General features: G+C 35.5%; 1 protein-coding gene across 1 annotated transcript in view; it reads right to left on the bottom strand.

Annotated features, from left to right (window-relative positions):
* ABI3BP (ABI family member 3 binding protein) overlaps window positions 1-17,772 on the bottom strand; it is a 137,403-nt gene that overhangs the window by 26,921 nt on the left and 92,710 nt on the right. The window contains exons 38-48 of the mRNA XM_083855075.1: window positions 17,439-17,513; window positions 15,570-15,644; window positions 14,858-14,932; window positions 13,150-13,224; window positions 12,441-12,515; window positions 11,885-11,959; window positions 10,196-10,270; window positions 9,647-9,721; window positions 8,443-8,508; window positions 8,026-8,100; window positions 2,709-2,804 (exon numbers count right to left, since the gene is read on the bottom strand). Coding sequence (XP_083711201.1) covers window positions 2,709-2,804; window positions 8,026-8,100; window positions 8,443-8,508; window positions 9,647-9,721; window positions 10,196-10,270; window positions 11,885-11,959; window positions 12,441-12,515; window positions 13,150-13,224; window positions 14,858-14,932; window positions 15,570-15,644; window positions 17,439-17,513 — 837 coding nt within the window. The remainder of the gene's footprint in view (window positions 1-2,708; window positions 2,805-8,025; window positions 8,101-8,442; window positions 8,509-9,646; window positions 9,722-10,195; window positions 10,271-11,884; window positions 11,960-12,440; window positions 12,516-13,149; window positions 13,225-14,857; window positions 14,933-15,569; window positions 15,645-17,438; window positions 17,514-17,772) is intronic.

A 17,772-nucleotide genomic window follows, 5' to 3' on the forward strand; every position in this document is an offset into this window, starting at 1 on the left:
CTTCACACAACAAACATCACCTCAATGTGCTAGGAAACATTTTCAGTATCCTACTCACAAAAATTCTGACCTCTTGTACTTTCTGACTAATACAACTTTCTGACTAATACAACTGGCCACCTTCAGTTTGAAGCAAAAGATGTAAGAAAATGAAATTAACATTAGGAACACTTAATTCTATGCCATTCAAAACTGAAAAAGGTTACTGTCACCTCATACACTGACATGGCTAAAGACAATTGTAGAAATTTCTGAAGCACCCAACTTGGTTATTTCAGTGTGCAGCTCCAGACAGTAGCCATTAAATTTATCTGATAATGTCCTTTGATAGTGAGGTCTAAAAGGAAAACCTAAGCCTCTTAATTCATACTTACAAATCATTTTACTGTATTTTCCAGAGAATTATGAAGGATTTTATTATGCAAAGGAAAGGCAGAGGAAAAGATTTTTGTTCCACTAGTCACCTTTGCCCTTCTTTCCTTAAGAAAATCCAGGAGATGTGTGCAACACATTTATGTAACAAAAGCCTTTTTATACCTAAAAGGAGAAAAATCCTCAAGAGTAATATAATTCTCATAAGGCTGCCAATGTCAACAACTACACAAACTGTCTGATATTGAATTACTGCTCCATAAGCTACCTCAGGTCCTATGTATCAGACCTTAGTTCACCCTGTAAATAGAGAGATTGTGGGTGAGAAGGGAACAGATCCAAAGACTCATTTAGGAGAGCTTTTTTGGAAATACTTACAATATACAAACAGGAATATCTCCATCTCTCTATCTCTTCCCTTTTCCTTTCTGTACTCTTGTAGTCGCTTTTAAAACGGTTTTATTTTTTTTAAATCCCTCAGATCAAGACAGAAAATAATGCACTATCTAATTTAGGAGGGTGTAGTGGTTTGGAAGATACCATTTGTTGGTTTCATACTCAATCTTTAGATGGAAATAAAAAAAAATGCTTAAGGCCTGAAAAAATATAATAAATTTCGTACATATGTCATCAGACCCTAGATATTACTATATGGTAGTATTCATCAGTACTTTTTCCCCTGCTCATAATTAGAGAAGGGATTGTCCAAGATATTTATGAAGTAAAAATATGCAAGTATTGACTTGCCAATAGTTTCTATCATATCTTCTGAACAGCAAACTAAAACATCGCATTCAGTCTACTGGGTCGCAATTAAATCTACTGTATTGTACTCTGGTAAAACAAGAATTCCTACTTTTCCCTTCTGCTGCTTCCTACAATGATTTGGCTGCTGGCACTGCTCAAGGCCAGGCTGGAAGGGGCTTGGAGCAACCTGGTCTGTTGGAAGGTGTCCCTCCCAAGGCAGGCAGGGTGGAACTTTTTGATCTTTAAAGGTTCCTTCTTACCCAAATCATTCTATCATTCCATTAATTTTAATATACATATTAAGGCCTCATGAAGAGAGCTGAGATTGCAGTTATACAAGAAAATTATGAAACAGTAACTGATTTCACAACCATACCCAGCTGCCTTTAATGACTACAGTTCAAGGTATTGACTTACCCCTCAAAGCTCTAAAAGCTTAACTTTAGACAACAAATGTCATAAAATGAGTAAAAGTTGGTCTTAATGTCCTTTCAAATCTAAGTGCATAAAAAACACTTCAAGTCTCTGCAAATCACAAGCTGGATTTACTTAAGGAAACACCACTGCCTGACATTCAGTAACAAAAAGTGCAGAGTACCATCCTTGTTTTCAGTTTACACTTCGCTTTTAGCTGCTACTTATAGTACGCCACACCAGACTTAATCTTTGCAAAGGACAGTGGTCAGACTGAATAAACTTAAAAATGATAAAAAATCAGAACCTGGCCATCAAGATAGGCTCTTATCTTTGTAGAGGTAAATTAGGTGCAAAGGAAAATCAACAGAGATTAGAAATAAACAACCATTTATAAAATAGTATTTTAAAATCCAGTAACATGTTCTCAAAGGAGAAGCTACCTAAAAAGAACATCTGCAGCTGAGTAGTAAATCCAAGAGTAAATCAAAAAAGATTTCATTTTCAAGTCAGTTTCTATGTCAGAAAAAAACCCCACAGCTAAAGCAAATTCCGTGCTTGGTTATGCTCATGAAACAGAAATTGTTTACACATCAAAATATTTACCTGTTGTATGTGTGTTCCAGTTAAAATATTTTGATTGTTTTGAAAATATGATTGCAAGACTTGCCAGAAGAGTAAACCTTACAAGTCTTGTATTACACATGTAAAAAATGCTGTAACCTGATTTACTCCACATCATTCATTTCCTTCAAGCCTAATGTTCTAATTTTCCCAACAATCCCAATATTCAATGAAACTTCCTCACACATGGGAGTACAAGTTGGTTATGATTTTACCTTATTCAGCTTTGCTATATGGAAACTACTAGCATGAAAAATATCAGTGTTTACTGATTTTGTGGCTGTCAGATCATAAGATTACAACTCTGGTGGTGAAAATTTCTACCATGTGTAGTGACTAAACATACATAAGTGACTAAATAGTGGCTATAAATTATTCTTATTTTTATCTCTTTTTAGTAGCATCCTGAAGCCATAAGGATGTGTGTTGATGAGGACGATTAGGAATTATTTTTTCTTCTCAGTGAAGCTGCTTTGTGTGTAGAAAAGACAGCATTTTTATTTTTAATAATAATTATTTCAAATTGCTTTGCCTACTTCTATCAACCTTACCGTAAATTGGCTTTTGCCAAGTGTCAACATATTCTGGAGGTCTTTTGACACCCATGTCAATTGGTCTGGCAGTAGCCTCAGGTGTATAAAGGCCATCTGTGAAAAAAAGGAAATGAAATAAGTATCTACAACGAGTCATGGAATACTTGTATATTGAATATGTTCAAACTCCAGCAGACATGATGTGCAAAACCAACATGTGTGGCCCATTTATGTTTTTACTAATAACTTAGTGATATGCATTGTCTTCTAATTCAGGTAAGTAGAAAGGGACCCCATTCTATAGAGCCTGCAGTTTAATTTCAAACATTCCTCAAGTAAAGTATATTTGGAAAGGGAAAATTTAAGAAGATGAAGAGGTAACAGTTTGCGTTAAACCAAGTTTATGTGGAAAAATGAGTAGAGGGAATATAGTTTTTCAGTGTAAAGAATAAAAATGTCCATTGATTCTTTTAAAGAGCAAAGTTCTCCTTCCCATAATAAGATCTCTGGTCATCCTCCATATTAAATGGTTGGAGCAATTCTGGACCAAATATATTCACCATATTTGGAGTACAGGAGACGAAGTATACACAACATCCAGTTTGTATATAAGAGCAAGTCCTACTTAAAAGTTATATAAACACATTTTTAAAAAAGTAAGTGGCATTAAAAGATCAACACAACTGCTGGTACAGAACAACTGCTTCACATGCTGGTATTTATAGAACAGCCAGAATGTTAAATTAATATGCTTTCTCTACACAAATAAGTAAGTATATTTGCTTTATATAGACTGTATATAGAGTAAAGCAAGAAGATGCATTGCAACTTCATTATGTTTGTGGGAAATGCCCCCCCTGCACTCTTGCTCATGATGTAAGACAAAAAACCCCTAGAATTTGTTATATTAAAAATAAAAAATCTCAATATTACTTTAATTATCTAATTCCAACTTGTTCCAACATGATCTAATCACTTCAGCTAAAGATTTCATAGATTTATAACCTGGTTCTGAATTTGTTTTGTTAGTTCATTAGTATTTTAATGGTGTGAAGCAGAAAATTTTTCAATTTCTTTACTGTTTGACCATTCTTGTTGCATGTTCCTTACAAATCCACAGTCCATACATGATAAATCCTTTACAGAAGATTTAAGTGATGGGACTTGCAGTAAGCTGGGAACAGGATGCAGATGACCTGGTCCTTGTGTCTAAAATATCTGAGCACATCATATGGTTTTCTATAATTGCAATTTGTCTTCTGGTAAGTAAAATGATTAATTAGGTCTTCAGCTATACAAAGCACCAGAGTGATAGTCAATGTTTCCTGTGGATAATGTTCAAGGAAGAAAAGGCATGAGAAGACACCAGCACCGTCCTTAAAAAAAAAATAATTCTTGTTCATGATGAGGTATAGTTAGAGCATGTTTAGTTTCTCAGCTCACCTTTCAGTGAACATATCAACAAAATGTGGTAGCACATTGACTAATTCATACTAAATCACCCAAGTGTATATTATAAGTCTAAATTAGCTTTGTATGTTACGGTCTCCACAGAAAAACCTATTTCTATCCTGTTCCTTAGGATCATGTTTACTGAGTTAAATCAGGGGAGAATGAACAAAATATTGTATATGTTCTGCTTGGAAGAAGTAATATTTTTCTTTTTAGAAACGTGCGCTGCTGTTCTGCCATATGTAAAGCAGTAATGAAAAATAAGTCAAAGTTTCAAACCACAATAGTTTCATGTTGACAAGGTCTCCTCTTTTGAGCATTTCAATACACTTTAAAGTTACATAGAAGTTTGTGCTTTCACAACCAAAAGTTTCCTGTATTTGTCATAGCATTTGCCTTATTCTAGCTAATGTAACTTGCTTATTAAAAGCACTTACCACATTCACTCAAACCTTTAACAGAATTGAGAATAGATCTATCACTTGTATATGTCTTCATGTCTTCTTTTAATTCTATTTTTTTTCCTGGAAACATTCACAGGGTCTGGAATATGTTTAAACTAACCACTCTGTCTTTAATTGTAGGAATACAATTAGAAGGGTGGATAATTTTAAGGGAAATAATGGAAAAAAGTGCCCTTGATAAAATAAACTGAAATACCTTTATACTTGAGTTCCTCTGGAACTTGGCTATACACACACAGTTTAAAAAATAAAAAAAAAATAGAACACATAGTTAATGGCCATTATAATGAAAACCATGTATGCCCCCCTTTCACAAGGGAAATGGAAATGTTGCTCAAATTTTGTTTGCTGGCATTTGTCAGGAAGCCCAGTAGATCAGGAGCAGTATTTATTTGGTTAAGATTAAATAAAAAAACAACCCAGTGAGATAAGTTACATACACTAACTTGAAAAGCCATCTGAATAAAAAGGTATTCTAGAGAAAATGGCTAAAACATGGCAAAAACTAAAAGGAATGCTAGTCATGAGGAAGCAATCCCTGCCTCTTTTCCACAGTCAAGTTTACCACCTGGCACTACCGCTGGCCAGGAGACTGAAAAGCCTGCCAGGACACCAGCCCCATGTGCTGGTGCTGGAAAAAACAAATTCCACTGCTTATCATCTGGGCCCTGCAGCTGCCAAGCACTCTCTGCATGGAAGTGAAACATCTTCGCACTGAGGCTAATGAGCCCAGTCAGGAAGAAGAAATGGAGAGCATTCAACAGCAGTGCCAGTCCAGCAAGGAATTAAAAGATCCAAACTGGTGTCCAAAAAATGGAATATCCAAGAATAAGTGATGTAATGTCTAAAGGTAAGTCTGAAAACCTATTGTTACATATATAGCATATTCCTAACAGCCCAGATAAAAATTCTGATCATCTTAGATCAAAGTTCAGGATTTTGATAAGCCAACCACAGAAAATATCAAAAAAGGAACTTTTCTTTGCTCAGCTGGTAAGATTTGAGGATCCAGATTATAGAGTTCTTTCCTAAGACTCTTTTGCAGACTTTGAAATTCTTTTGCAATAGATAATTAATTGCACATTGCTTGGGAGATACACAGAAGATTCCCTTAATCAGTTACCTGACTTATTTTTTGTGCAAATTTATTTTTGTGGGCACAGTCAGCCTTGTGCCTCAGATACTGGTGCAATACTGTGAGGCACTTGCCTTACAGAAGACTCAGGATTTCACTTACTGATCATCAAGGAAAGTACAGACTGAAAAGCTGTGACAAGCTGCAGTCCCCTCTCAAGATGTGATAAATGTACGAAATTGATTGGTGATTTCTCTTACACCTCTCAGAAGAAAGGTGCAGACTCACAGAAAGCTGTCAATGAGTTGTGGCAGTGGGGCTGGAGGTACAAAGAAGTGGGCAGGAGACAACAAAGGCCAGACCTTCTTTGGTACTTTGGATACCAAGTTTTACTTAAAGGGCTCACTTGGCAGGACACAAAATTTAACTCAGAGACATCTACAGGATGAACTTAGAGAAAAAATACACTTATGTAACTTGGCAATGGAAACAACTAATGGAAGTATCATTTTTCAGAAGGATTCTAAAAGAAGGTACTCATTTACCAGTGAGTACACACAGCATGCACAGTAAATAGTTTTGTGGTGACTTTTGACACTGTCTACCACAATGAAACTCTAGTTCTTCCTGGCAACAGGCACTACTATAAAGACATGGAAATAATAACAAATGGTGGGCACACCAAGAGGGCCACTTACAATATGATTGCTTAAAACAATACTTCAGCAACTGAAATCAGCATTAAGCACAAAAAAGTCCATGTAATCATTTACTACTATTGTGTTTATACTACTGATTTATTTAGCATGTATTCATTTTTGCTAGTGTTTTTATAACTTACCAATACCTCTGCTGAGGTTATGAATATAGGGGAGAAGAAAAAACTCAGTGGACTGTGTAATTGTGTGTTTATGCATAATTTCATAATGTGATGACTTCTGGAGACCTGTGTGCATTCTCCTGTTCCAGTAATGAGACATTAGAAAGCTCACTTGCAAGGTGATTTCCAGCACAAGTGAACAACAGAACCTTTTGACCCACAACTACTGAAATCAGGCATTTAATGCTTTAATTGGCTCTGATGTCCTGGAATTTGATGGCCTCATTTTAATTTACCAGAAGGACTATGAAATGTTGAAGAACATGTACCTCTAATGAAGGCATTCACTCCATATCTAATACAGAAATGTATGTCATATTATAAACAGGTAAAATTTAATTCAATTTAAATATAAAACCATCTCTTCTGAGTTTTTACCATTTCTATGAACATGGTGGGCTTGTGAAAGTGTACAGGAATGTACCTGAAGACATTCTATGATCAGCAACAGGTATTAAATTGCCAAATACACCAGGAGGAAACATTACACAGGCAAAAATGTATAGAAGATATGGACTATCACTCAGGACTGTCCTATTCTAGCTAGCATAGAAATAATAACAGGAGCCAGCAATAATATGGGCCAATAAAACTTTTAGTGGGTGGTCAGCCAAAAGTTTGCCTTGAATATGTACATTATTTATTTATTTATTTTATTTATTATTTTAAACTTGAATTGTTGATGGAGAATACCAAAATTATATGTCTAATTAACCAATGGCTGTATAAAAAAATCCCAAATGATATTTGTATTGATTTAATAAATTAATGCTCTACGAAATAAAAAATATGGATTAATTATCAATTAGCACTGAAAATATTATGTTGATTGGATGGAAAAATCAAGTACAACTGAAAAAGGATAAGTGATTTTTCCCCCAAATAGACCTGTACTTTTAATAAATGTTTGTGGTTAGGGACGTTTGTTATCTGCTTGTTTAAGAATATGTAAATTGAAGTTCTCATTGTTGTCTGCCATCCACCAACATAGAATTCTTTGGTGCTGAAGTACCCAAGGCTGAATACTGCACAGTCCAAATACTGCATGGTCTGAATGTGAGTAGGTCTGATGTGAACACATCACGTGCATAGAGAGGAACTGGCAAGATACTTGGCTTTAGGGCTTCCGTACCAAGCCTCCTCACTTGGACTCAAACAAATGGGTGACCCATTTCAATGAAGCATTTTCCAGTAATTATTGTGGATCTGACATCTAGAAAACATTAGCCACACAATAATCAATCTGTAAATTTACACAGACTGAGTGCCAATATAATTTCATAATCACCCTCAGGAATTACATAACAAGATCAGTAGAAGCAGTTACACATGGCACTCTGAGGAATTAAATTCTACGATAAAACACAATGAGATATTTTGCAGGACTCAAGATGACTTAGGGAAGTCACATTCCAGTATTTTATTAATAAATTAAAAAAACCCACCCCAAACCCAGAACTCTACCTGCTGTTGGCACAATCCACCTTGGCAGTCCGGGTGCTCTTGTTCTGGCTGGTGCTAGTGTGGTTTTACTAAAAACTGTGAGAGAGTTTCAAAAGGAAAAAGAAAAAAGAAGAAAAAAGAAAGAAGTTCCATGAAAAGAATACCCAACAGATGTCTATGTGATGCCAAGAATTCCACACTAGAGAAGAGGTAACACCTGCTGGGATGAAACACACAGCTGGGGTTTTTTTTGTGGTTTGTTTTTTTCCTTCCCTGATTTGGAAAGGTTTTACCACTAGACCAATTAATTGATTGAAAAATACCCACTTTTTTTTTTTTTTCCCCCTCCCATCAATACTTAAAATTCCACCAAGAATAGATGAAATTATTTAACTGTTTAATATCCTCCCCATCCCAGACTGAATAAACAATTATTACCAGGTCTGGTCTGTGATTTATCCGTTGGCTTTGGTCTTGCAGAGGTGGGACGAGTTTTATGAGGTGCTAAAAGAAACAAGGTCCTGTTTGAATGCTGTGTGTAAAAGAACACGGACAGTGCAGTGCGATTTGCCAGACAAAAAAGGTCCATGCACCAATGTGATACAGCAAAATGGACATATGAGAGTTCTATGAGTTCTAATCCAAAATGCATGTGGAAAATGCTAGTTTCTTTAGTGGCCAGATGACTCCATCATGCAGTCTGACCAGTTACATTACATATGTAGGTTTAGGAAAAAGATGTAAAAATATTTACAGCCAGTTACCCAACTGTATATGGATACAGAGTTAGCTCTGCAAGGTATCCATGGCCTTAAGACATTTAATTAGGTTCTGTAAAAAACAAACAAACAAAAAACCTCAAAATAAAACACCAAACTGAATCCCCCAAACCAAAGACTTAGATAAAACTATGAAACATTAAAGTATTGCTAAGGAAACAACTGGGAGCATTCAATGCAGACACTGCGCAGGGCAGCTGAAGCACAGTGTCATCATCAAGGTTGAAATCAGAAGCCTTCAACCTTTATTTTATTGTTGCCTTTCACTTGCAAAATAATTTTGATACTGCAGATGTTATGGGATCTGTGAAAATCACACTGGAATCTAAAAGCATAAGCAGTAGTCACTGTTATCTTGTCCCCAATTAGCAATGTCTGTAAATTAGATTTTTTCAGTAAAGCTGGCTATTTGATATTCAAGACAAATAAACATTTGACCCATAACACTTAATCCAGCCTCTCCAAAGCATCAGAGAAAATACTTATGCAGGACAGAACACATTACTCATTTTTGACATTTAGATTGGGCAAGTATTACAGATTTAGATTTTGTAAGGAAAAGGTTGGAACTCAGTTACATCGATGTTTGCAATACTGTATACTTATGAGTATCCAATACACAGCTTTAATATTGTTTAAAAACTTCACATAATCTTTGATATTTGAGGCAATACTGAGCAAATCTCATTTTCAGAGCAATAAACTAAAACATTTGATAAGGGGAAAAATAAATTTTCATATTATGTGTTTGAAATAGTTTTAAAGATAATAATGAGCAGACCATTAAACATTAAACTGTACTGATTTTACTTAAGATCTATAGACTCTCAATACAACCACTTAAGAAAATCTTAAAAAATTACCTGTATGGAACCAAGGAATTTCAGTTGCTTGACCAATTTTGGGCCTGGGTGAAATGTGGTACGTTTCATTGGGAACTGAAAATGGACATATTACTGCTTATCAAATGCAAATTATTTTCTTTTAAACATAAGACATCACAGGTGGAAAGGAAATCCAAACTGTCTGTGCAGATCATAAAAGAGTAAATTCTAGAAATCTGTCTGAAAATCATGCTTTTATACATGTATAAGACTTTTCAAGTCTGGGAAGATATATGTCATTAGTAAGGCAGACAAAATGAGAAAAGATGATGAGGCAATGCCTTTTTACATGACTCCTCAGCCTCATACATGTAGTACTTATTTCTATAAAGAGTCACATGAAGAAGAAAAATGGCTGGAAAATTAAAACCAGCAACATTTTGTACATGCACTGGACTGTAACTAACAAATGAACATGACAAAGCTATATTAAGTATTTCTGTTGATTAAAGTGTAGGTTTAGCCATATAGCAAAAGTGGAGAAAGTAAAGATTGATGAAAAATAAACTGATGTAATATTCTCATTACCCAAAGGTATTTTGGACCCATCAACAACATGAACTGTTACAAGGTTAATTGATCCCAGGTGTGTTGGCCTTGGAGCTATAAAAAATAAACCATTGTTCTGTGAGAAGGGAAATGAAAAAAGTTGGATTTCATGAAGAGTCTGTCTCCATTGTTTCCTAAAAACCTATCTGCACATCTGCTAGGACAATTTTAACAGACATAAGACAGACATGTTCTGATTAGTCTGGATGCATTTTCATGCTGACAACCAGACAGTGCAACTATTCTGCTGAGCTCCCACTAACTTCAGAACACTTGCACTAAACCTGGAGTTCTGACAGTGTTTGGTCTTTCTCATACTTGTTGTATTAACTCACACTTCTCAAAAATTTTCAACAAGTTTTTAGTAATGCATTTACTTTACAGATCTCACTAAAATTTGAATGAATTAATTGAAAGTTCTCTAAGTTACTGGATGAGAAGGGCAGACTGGCAGAGAGAGGCATGCACAACATGGCTCTTTGTCTTTCACAAATAAGGTTGAAATATGGAAGCTGGAAAATAACCTACTTACATAAGGAGCGGTAGCTAAAAAGTGCCATTTATATTCAACTGTAAACATTTGTTTACAGATTTTCCTAGCAGTAGCCTGTTTTGCATCCACACCATTATAATGATTTAAACCTTAGAATGGAAAAATAAGCCTCTAAATCCTGTTCTCTAAAATTCTTTCCCTAAAATTAAATTTGCAGTGGTACCAAAAGATGGCACTTGTTAACCATGACATGATTAGAAATAGCTCTTATTCAACTGAGACTTAGAATCTAGCTTGGCCACTGAACAGCCTTTCAAAATAAGGGGTTTAGAAAAGAATTTTTTTCCTGGACTGTTCAGTTTGATGTTATATATATCTATTACATATACACACACATATGGTGTATATATATAGATAGAATATAGTTCTTGAATGAATAGGGTCTCTGCTTGAAATATTTTTGGCTATATAAAACAGACAAGGTGAAAGAACTGGAGAGGGGAGAAATTATGAAGCTATTCATTAAACTATTTTTCTAAGACTAAAATTTTATCAGTTCAGAGGTTAGATCACAGAGGAGGAAAGATCAGGAGCTGCTCTTATTGATGCATAGTCTCTCCTCCCCTAACTATATTTTTCTCCTGTTACTTTGCTCCCTAGCAATTTTTATTGAAATAGATCACCTCATGGTAAAGCTGATGTATCACCACCCTTCAGTATAATTGTGCATCCCTGAATCTACCATGGTTACTGCAAAAATCACTGGTATTGAAGGCATTTCCACTCTCAGCATGTAAATATCTTGGACTGACACTCTGCAACCCAATTTTCAAAAGTACTTGAGAAATTGAATCAAAAGTATTTAGAATAATAAAATTCCCCAAAAGAAAAGAACTTTTTGAATGTGAGCACACAAAAATATTTTTATTAAAATTAATTGAATTTCTCACCATTTTTGATGGCTACTAAACCCATCCAACTGCTTTCTATGGAAATTGATCCAATTTTTGGGCATTCACTTTGATATAATTTATGAACAAATTCTCAGCTGAACAATGATACAAATTTCTGACTACTTAATATGCATGCCCCATGACCACAAAACTCAGTGACAGCAGAAACATAACTAAGGCAGTGCCACAGTAACACTTCTAAAGTTACAAACTGTAAATTACCAGGTTTAGTTTGTGGTACTTCTGGCCCAACAGATGTTTTGGATTTGGAAGGAATGAGCAGTGTTTCTTTTGGAGCTGAAAGAAAAGGAAAAAGATTATTATTGTATTCTTCAGGAGTTGAGATCCAATGCCATATTTAGCCCACAGAAAATGCATGCCTCAAATGCCTGAAAAAAAGACAATAACAATTCCATGGCTTTCTGGAACCTGAAACAAAATGACTAGCCAAAACACAGGAAAAGTCCCAGCAGCGTGCTGTAGGGTAAGTTGAGTTGGTGGCTAAAATCCTTGCTCTAAAAGAAAAATTAGGCCACCGATTTTGGTTGGAGATCTGATAAATACAGACTTCTGACCAGACATAAGCTGTAGGCTATTTTTGCTTTACTTGAAAAAATAGAAATGAGAATCCTCTGTGCTAAGATAGATGCATGTGGCAGCAGAGCAAAGGATAGTTGAACGGTGTTATATAAATGCCACACTGGAGCACGTTCTCTAGAAATTTCTCCACTGAAAAATTAGAAATACCTTCATCTTAACTTTAAGGAAACGTATTTACCCATTGTTGCCCTTGAATACCCAGTGGTGGTAGAAGATTTTGTAATGATTGGTTGTGGAGTTGTCGGACGTATTGCTGTTAAGGAGAAAATGTGAAAAATCTTAGAATATTTATCTGTAATCTAAACACAGCAGCATTTGCTAAAACCTGCAAAATGCCCCAAACTAAGGATTAGTAGAACATCTTGAAAATCATCTGCTGACAGATATAATTATTTCTCTATTAACTTCTGCTATAGATTTATACCAAAAATGGGAAGCCACACGGCCCTCCATTACTATCTTTAAAGCTACTTTGATTTCAGTACAGCAGACAATGTTGCCAACTGCACAAGCACATTGTAGAGGAGTTCTGTTGCATTTCAAGAGAAGATTTAAAGAAAAGTGCTCACAGAGGAGCACCCAAGATTACCAGGAAGTAATCATGGAAAACTCAGTCTGCCTAGCCACTGAAATTTGTCCATACCCACATTACTACATTTCAGTCATCATTTGCTTTGTGTAATAGACAGAGGAAAACCACTATATATATTACACATATCTTACTACTATTTGTAGTGTTGTTTTGGTTTATTTTGGATTGATTATCTGAAGTGTAATGCATTTGTTTCACCACAAAACTGGTTACGAAAAATGCCATTAAGAAGCACAAAACCTGAAACTTGGGGAAAGAATGATTAAACACAAAATTGAAGGGATGACTCCATTACCAGGTCTGGTGTATGGAACTCTTGGTCTTTCAGTAGTTTTGCGTTTGGGAGGAGTGAACGGTTTTTCAGCTGGAGCTGGAATATAAACAAACAGCACCCAGAAAAATAATTGAAAAAATACTCTGCTTTTCACAGCCCACAAGGAACATAAGTATGATCTGATCTGGAATAAGGCAAATTAAGTAAGAATAAAGCTGAAAACTGGAATTGCTGCAAAGGAAGGAAAACAAGTTAAATGGCTACTTACACAAGAAGACTTCTAAAAATATATATATACAAATTTGTAGCTTCGCATCAAGCAGTCTGGAATTTAATCATTAAGATTATCATACTGTAATAGGACAAAAATAGACAGTGCTAACTTGTGTTTTTCTCATCTGCCACACATGAGTATCTGAGGACAGGATTTCTTTTTCAGTGGAACAGTTGTGTCAAACTTGATTTCTAAATTAAATTCTTATGTTCTTATGGGGGAATGATTTAGTATTGTTATCTTCATACTATTCAGATTAAAAAAAATCTTGTAAGTAAATGTAAGAATCATTTACTGGAAAAGGTTATCTTTTTAATTTATGGTTTACACCAGTGTGAGAGGTCCAAAATGACCTGCCTTAGCCTGTGCAGTTTTCACCCCCTGGCTCTGAAGAACCATTTTCTCCATGTGAATGTTACTCAGGTAGTTCAGGTGTTTACAACAGGACACATACTTCATAAAGCTAGATGAATGGATACTGAATGAACACTAAATTAAGCATCATTGTATACAGGGAATACATATAGAAATTGAAACATGTTTAAAAGCAGTTTTTAAACTGCTCTTCTCCAAAAAAACCCCCAACAAACCATAATTTGAAGATCATTAAATACCTATTAATATTTCATTCTCAGAAAATATATACCATTTCATTCTCCAAAAATCACAAACAAGGTCTGTCTCTGAAACTGGGGACAGAAAACTGACTGAACAAAAGTTGCTCAAGAAATGCTCCTGCTCCCAGATATTGCTTGGATGTGGTGAGTATTACTTGGTCCACATCTGACAATTAAGTTAAGAAGGAAAAAAACTCAGCTAAGGTTTCATATATTTAAGCAAGTTTTCCCAACATGGATAACTGGAAGTAAGCAGAGAGTATGGTTTTAAGAAGTAAAGTTGGGTATAGACGTTCACATAGCTGGTCTGGAGACTTTATGCTGTTGTTGATCTATCTGATCTTTTTTTCTGTAAAACTGAACCATAAGGAGTGAAGAAAAAAGGTATTTGGGAATGAAATTACACACAATTGACATGAAGAACAAGGGATTAACTCAGTTGGTTAGAGCATGGTGCTAATGCAAGGGTTGTGATGGGCCAGTTTACTTCAGAGATGGACTTGATGATCCTCATGGGTCCCTTCCAGATCAAAATACTCTGATTCTGTGAGCAATCACTATCTGCTCTTTAAATAAAGTCCCCTTTTACTGGAAAATAGATAACATCTGGAGGAATTGCACCATCCTGACTGGAAAGGCTGAAGATGAGGAAAAAAACCTTTGAAAGTAAATGAGCTCGTGCATTATTACTCTTATCAAGACCAAAGAGCAGAGAAGTATCTACAGGTAGAGCAAAATTTCATTATTAGCTGTTAATAAAATATAATGAGCTCTCTCTAAGATGATATTCTCTAAAAAAAGTGGAAAATAGAAGAGTTATTTATGAAATAACAGTTACCAAATGTCGGCCTTGTTCTTTCAGGAATACGAGGAATCATAGTAGTATATCGTTCATCAAAGGTTGGAAGAATCTCTGTCGGAAAAAAGTCAATAAATGATCTGAATAATGAAAGGAATCTCCCTTCCCTCCTTTTTCCTAAAAAACCTTTCAGCACTATACTGTATACAACAGGAAAGGGATGTTTTAAAACAGCAATGGGCATTTACCCTCAGAATTTTATGGTTAGGAAACAATAGTAACAAATCAGTGAAATCACTGATTATATTACATAAGTCAGTTGGATTTGTGATAGGGAGTCACCTAAGCAAAATGTAATTGAAGGGAATTCCCACTCTAATCTGGGTGAAAACATGTGCATAAAGAAAAAGTAACACAACAGTGTTAGGAGGTTTCTCTCATTAGAGCTTCAAAATCATGGTGCAAACTATTGAAGTGTGCTGCTCAGATACAAGCTGCAAATAACTTTTTATCCTTGATTAAAACATACAGGTTGATACTATTTCTTCTGTTAATATCTGCGTAAGATACAAAAACTCTTGAACTATTGATGTTTCCATCAGATTTAATTGCATTCCTGCAGAGGTTTCTTAACCTAGAACAATAACCAGGCAACAGCAAATGCACTGATGACTATCCCCCCACTATTGCCACCTCCAAAAGCAATTGTTCAATTATCCACTGCAGCATCACAAGAGATCAGATAATTTACCAGGTTTCCTGTATGGAGCATCCGGGATGGGAGTTGCTCTAGGTGTGTAAGGAATACGTTGTGGTTCTTTAACAGCTGAAAGAAAAGACCTGTTTTAAGGGTCTTTTTTTTATTGCCACCTTCAAAAGCAATTGTTCAATCATCCACTGCAGCATCACAAGAGATCAGATAATTTACCAGGCTTCCTGTATGGAGCATCCGGGATGGGAGTTGCTCTAGGTGTGTAAGGAATACGTTGTGGTTCTTTAACAGCTGAAAGAAAAGACCTGTTTTAAGGGTCTTTTTTAATTGCCACCTTCAAAAGCAATTGTTCAATTATCCACTGCAGCATCACAAGAGATTAGATAATTTACCAGGCTTCCTGTATGGAGCATCCGGGATGGGAGTTGCTCTAGGTGTGTAAGGAATACGTTGTGGTTCTTTAACAGCTGAAAGAAAAGACCTGTTTTAAGGGTCTCTTTTAATTGCCACCTTCAAAAGCAATTGTTCAATCATCCACTGCAGCATCACAAGAGACCAGATAATTTACCAGGCTTCCTGTATGGAGTGTCCGGGATGGGAGTTGCTCTAGGTGTGTAAGGAATACGTTGTGGTTCTTTAACAGCTGAAAGAAAAGACTTGTTTTAAGGGTTTATACTTTGACAAAATTAGGTTTGTTGCACAGACACTGCATGTCTCATGCTTGCAAAGAAAAACATTCTCTGCATGAAAGACTGGAAAACTGAGTGTCAGATGCATAGAGGAATTCAAGAGTAAACAAAATCCTGAATGGAAACATGGGTGGAAAATTATTCAGGTAAGCAAAATCTGGAGTCTAGCAGCAAAAACGTGAAAGAACACAGACAACTACAGGGAATGTATTTCTGTCTGTATTTCAGAACCCATAACTGCAATACCCGTGGTGTGCTGGTCTGCTACCTGTATCAAAGGAATTACGACATGTGTGACAGGGAAAGAAATTTTATGTTAAGACAACAAAATAGGTAGGAATCTTTCAATACCTGCAACGGAGTAGAATGTAGTTCAATTGGTAGAAAGGAAAAACAAATCAAAACCACAAACAGATTATGTGAAAACAGACTAATGATATGTAATAAGCACTGGCCCAAGGAGCAGTGAAAGAATAATACTGACCAGCTCAAGGTAACTAATTTACCTGCTGCTGCCTTTTGTTGTTCAGCTGTAAATATACTAACCACCAAAATTTCATAAAAACAGCAAGATATACAGAGTTTGTGGTGACTATAAGTTAGTGGTTAAAATACTCCCTTTTAACATGACTGGTTTGTTTTCAATTCGGAACACATTCTTTTTTTTTTTTTTTCTTTAAAAAAATTAATTCTTTGTAAAATCAGTGAATATACACTCACTTAAAATAATGTTCAGTAGATACTCTCAGAACTGTTAGAAGTTACAGAGGTTTGGCAGTTCATTAATATGTAAATCTCTATTATTTTTAAGAGTGAAATTGTATTACCAGGTCACACAAACCTACGAGTGGTTTCAGTTAGAGATATTTAGTCATACATGAAGGCCTTCAAATAGGTTTTTTTCTCCAAGCACTTTTTGACAGGCACAAAACACATGCAATTTCTTCTAAATTCTCATAATATTTGTATGTTGTCTACCCTGCTGTCCAGATTATTCATCAGTGATAGATGTCACGTGGCTGAAAAGCAGAGGCAACTACTAAAACTCAGGCATTAAAAATAGAAATCGGATCTATTTTCCTTTAAACACCTATTTAATAATCATCAGAGAATGTATTTGTAATATAAAAGGATGTTAATCAACACTTGATTCACTGAGGAAGGACAACCCAAAAGAACCCCTGGATATTCAAGCAGAACAAAACAACAATATGTGTACCAGGTTTTTTGTGTGGTACATCTGGACTTGGTGATGCCCTGGGCTTGGAAGGGACTCGTCGGCTTTCTTTTGGACCTGTGGAAATGAGCAAAGTTTTGAATTTGCAATTGAGGATGATGATTCTTGGACCTGTGAAGATGTGCACATTTTTGAACACATTGTTGAGGGTGATGATTCAACATATATCTTTCGATTTTTCTGATGAACCAGAAGATTCATTTTCTGCTAAGAAATTTTTTAGAGATTATTTCTGTCATTTGAGAATAATCCCACAGACATCTCCTGTTGGTGCAATCAGTACAATGCCAGTGTAGAGACTAAAGACAAAGTGACT

This window comes from Zosterops lateralis (genome assembly GCF_965231275.1).
Source record: "Zosterops lateralis genome assembly, chromosome: 2".
NCBI classification, from domain to species: Eukaryota; Metazoa; Chordata; class Aves; order Passeriformes; family Zosteropidae; genus Zosterops; species Zosterops lateralis.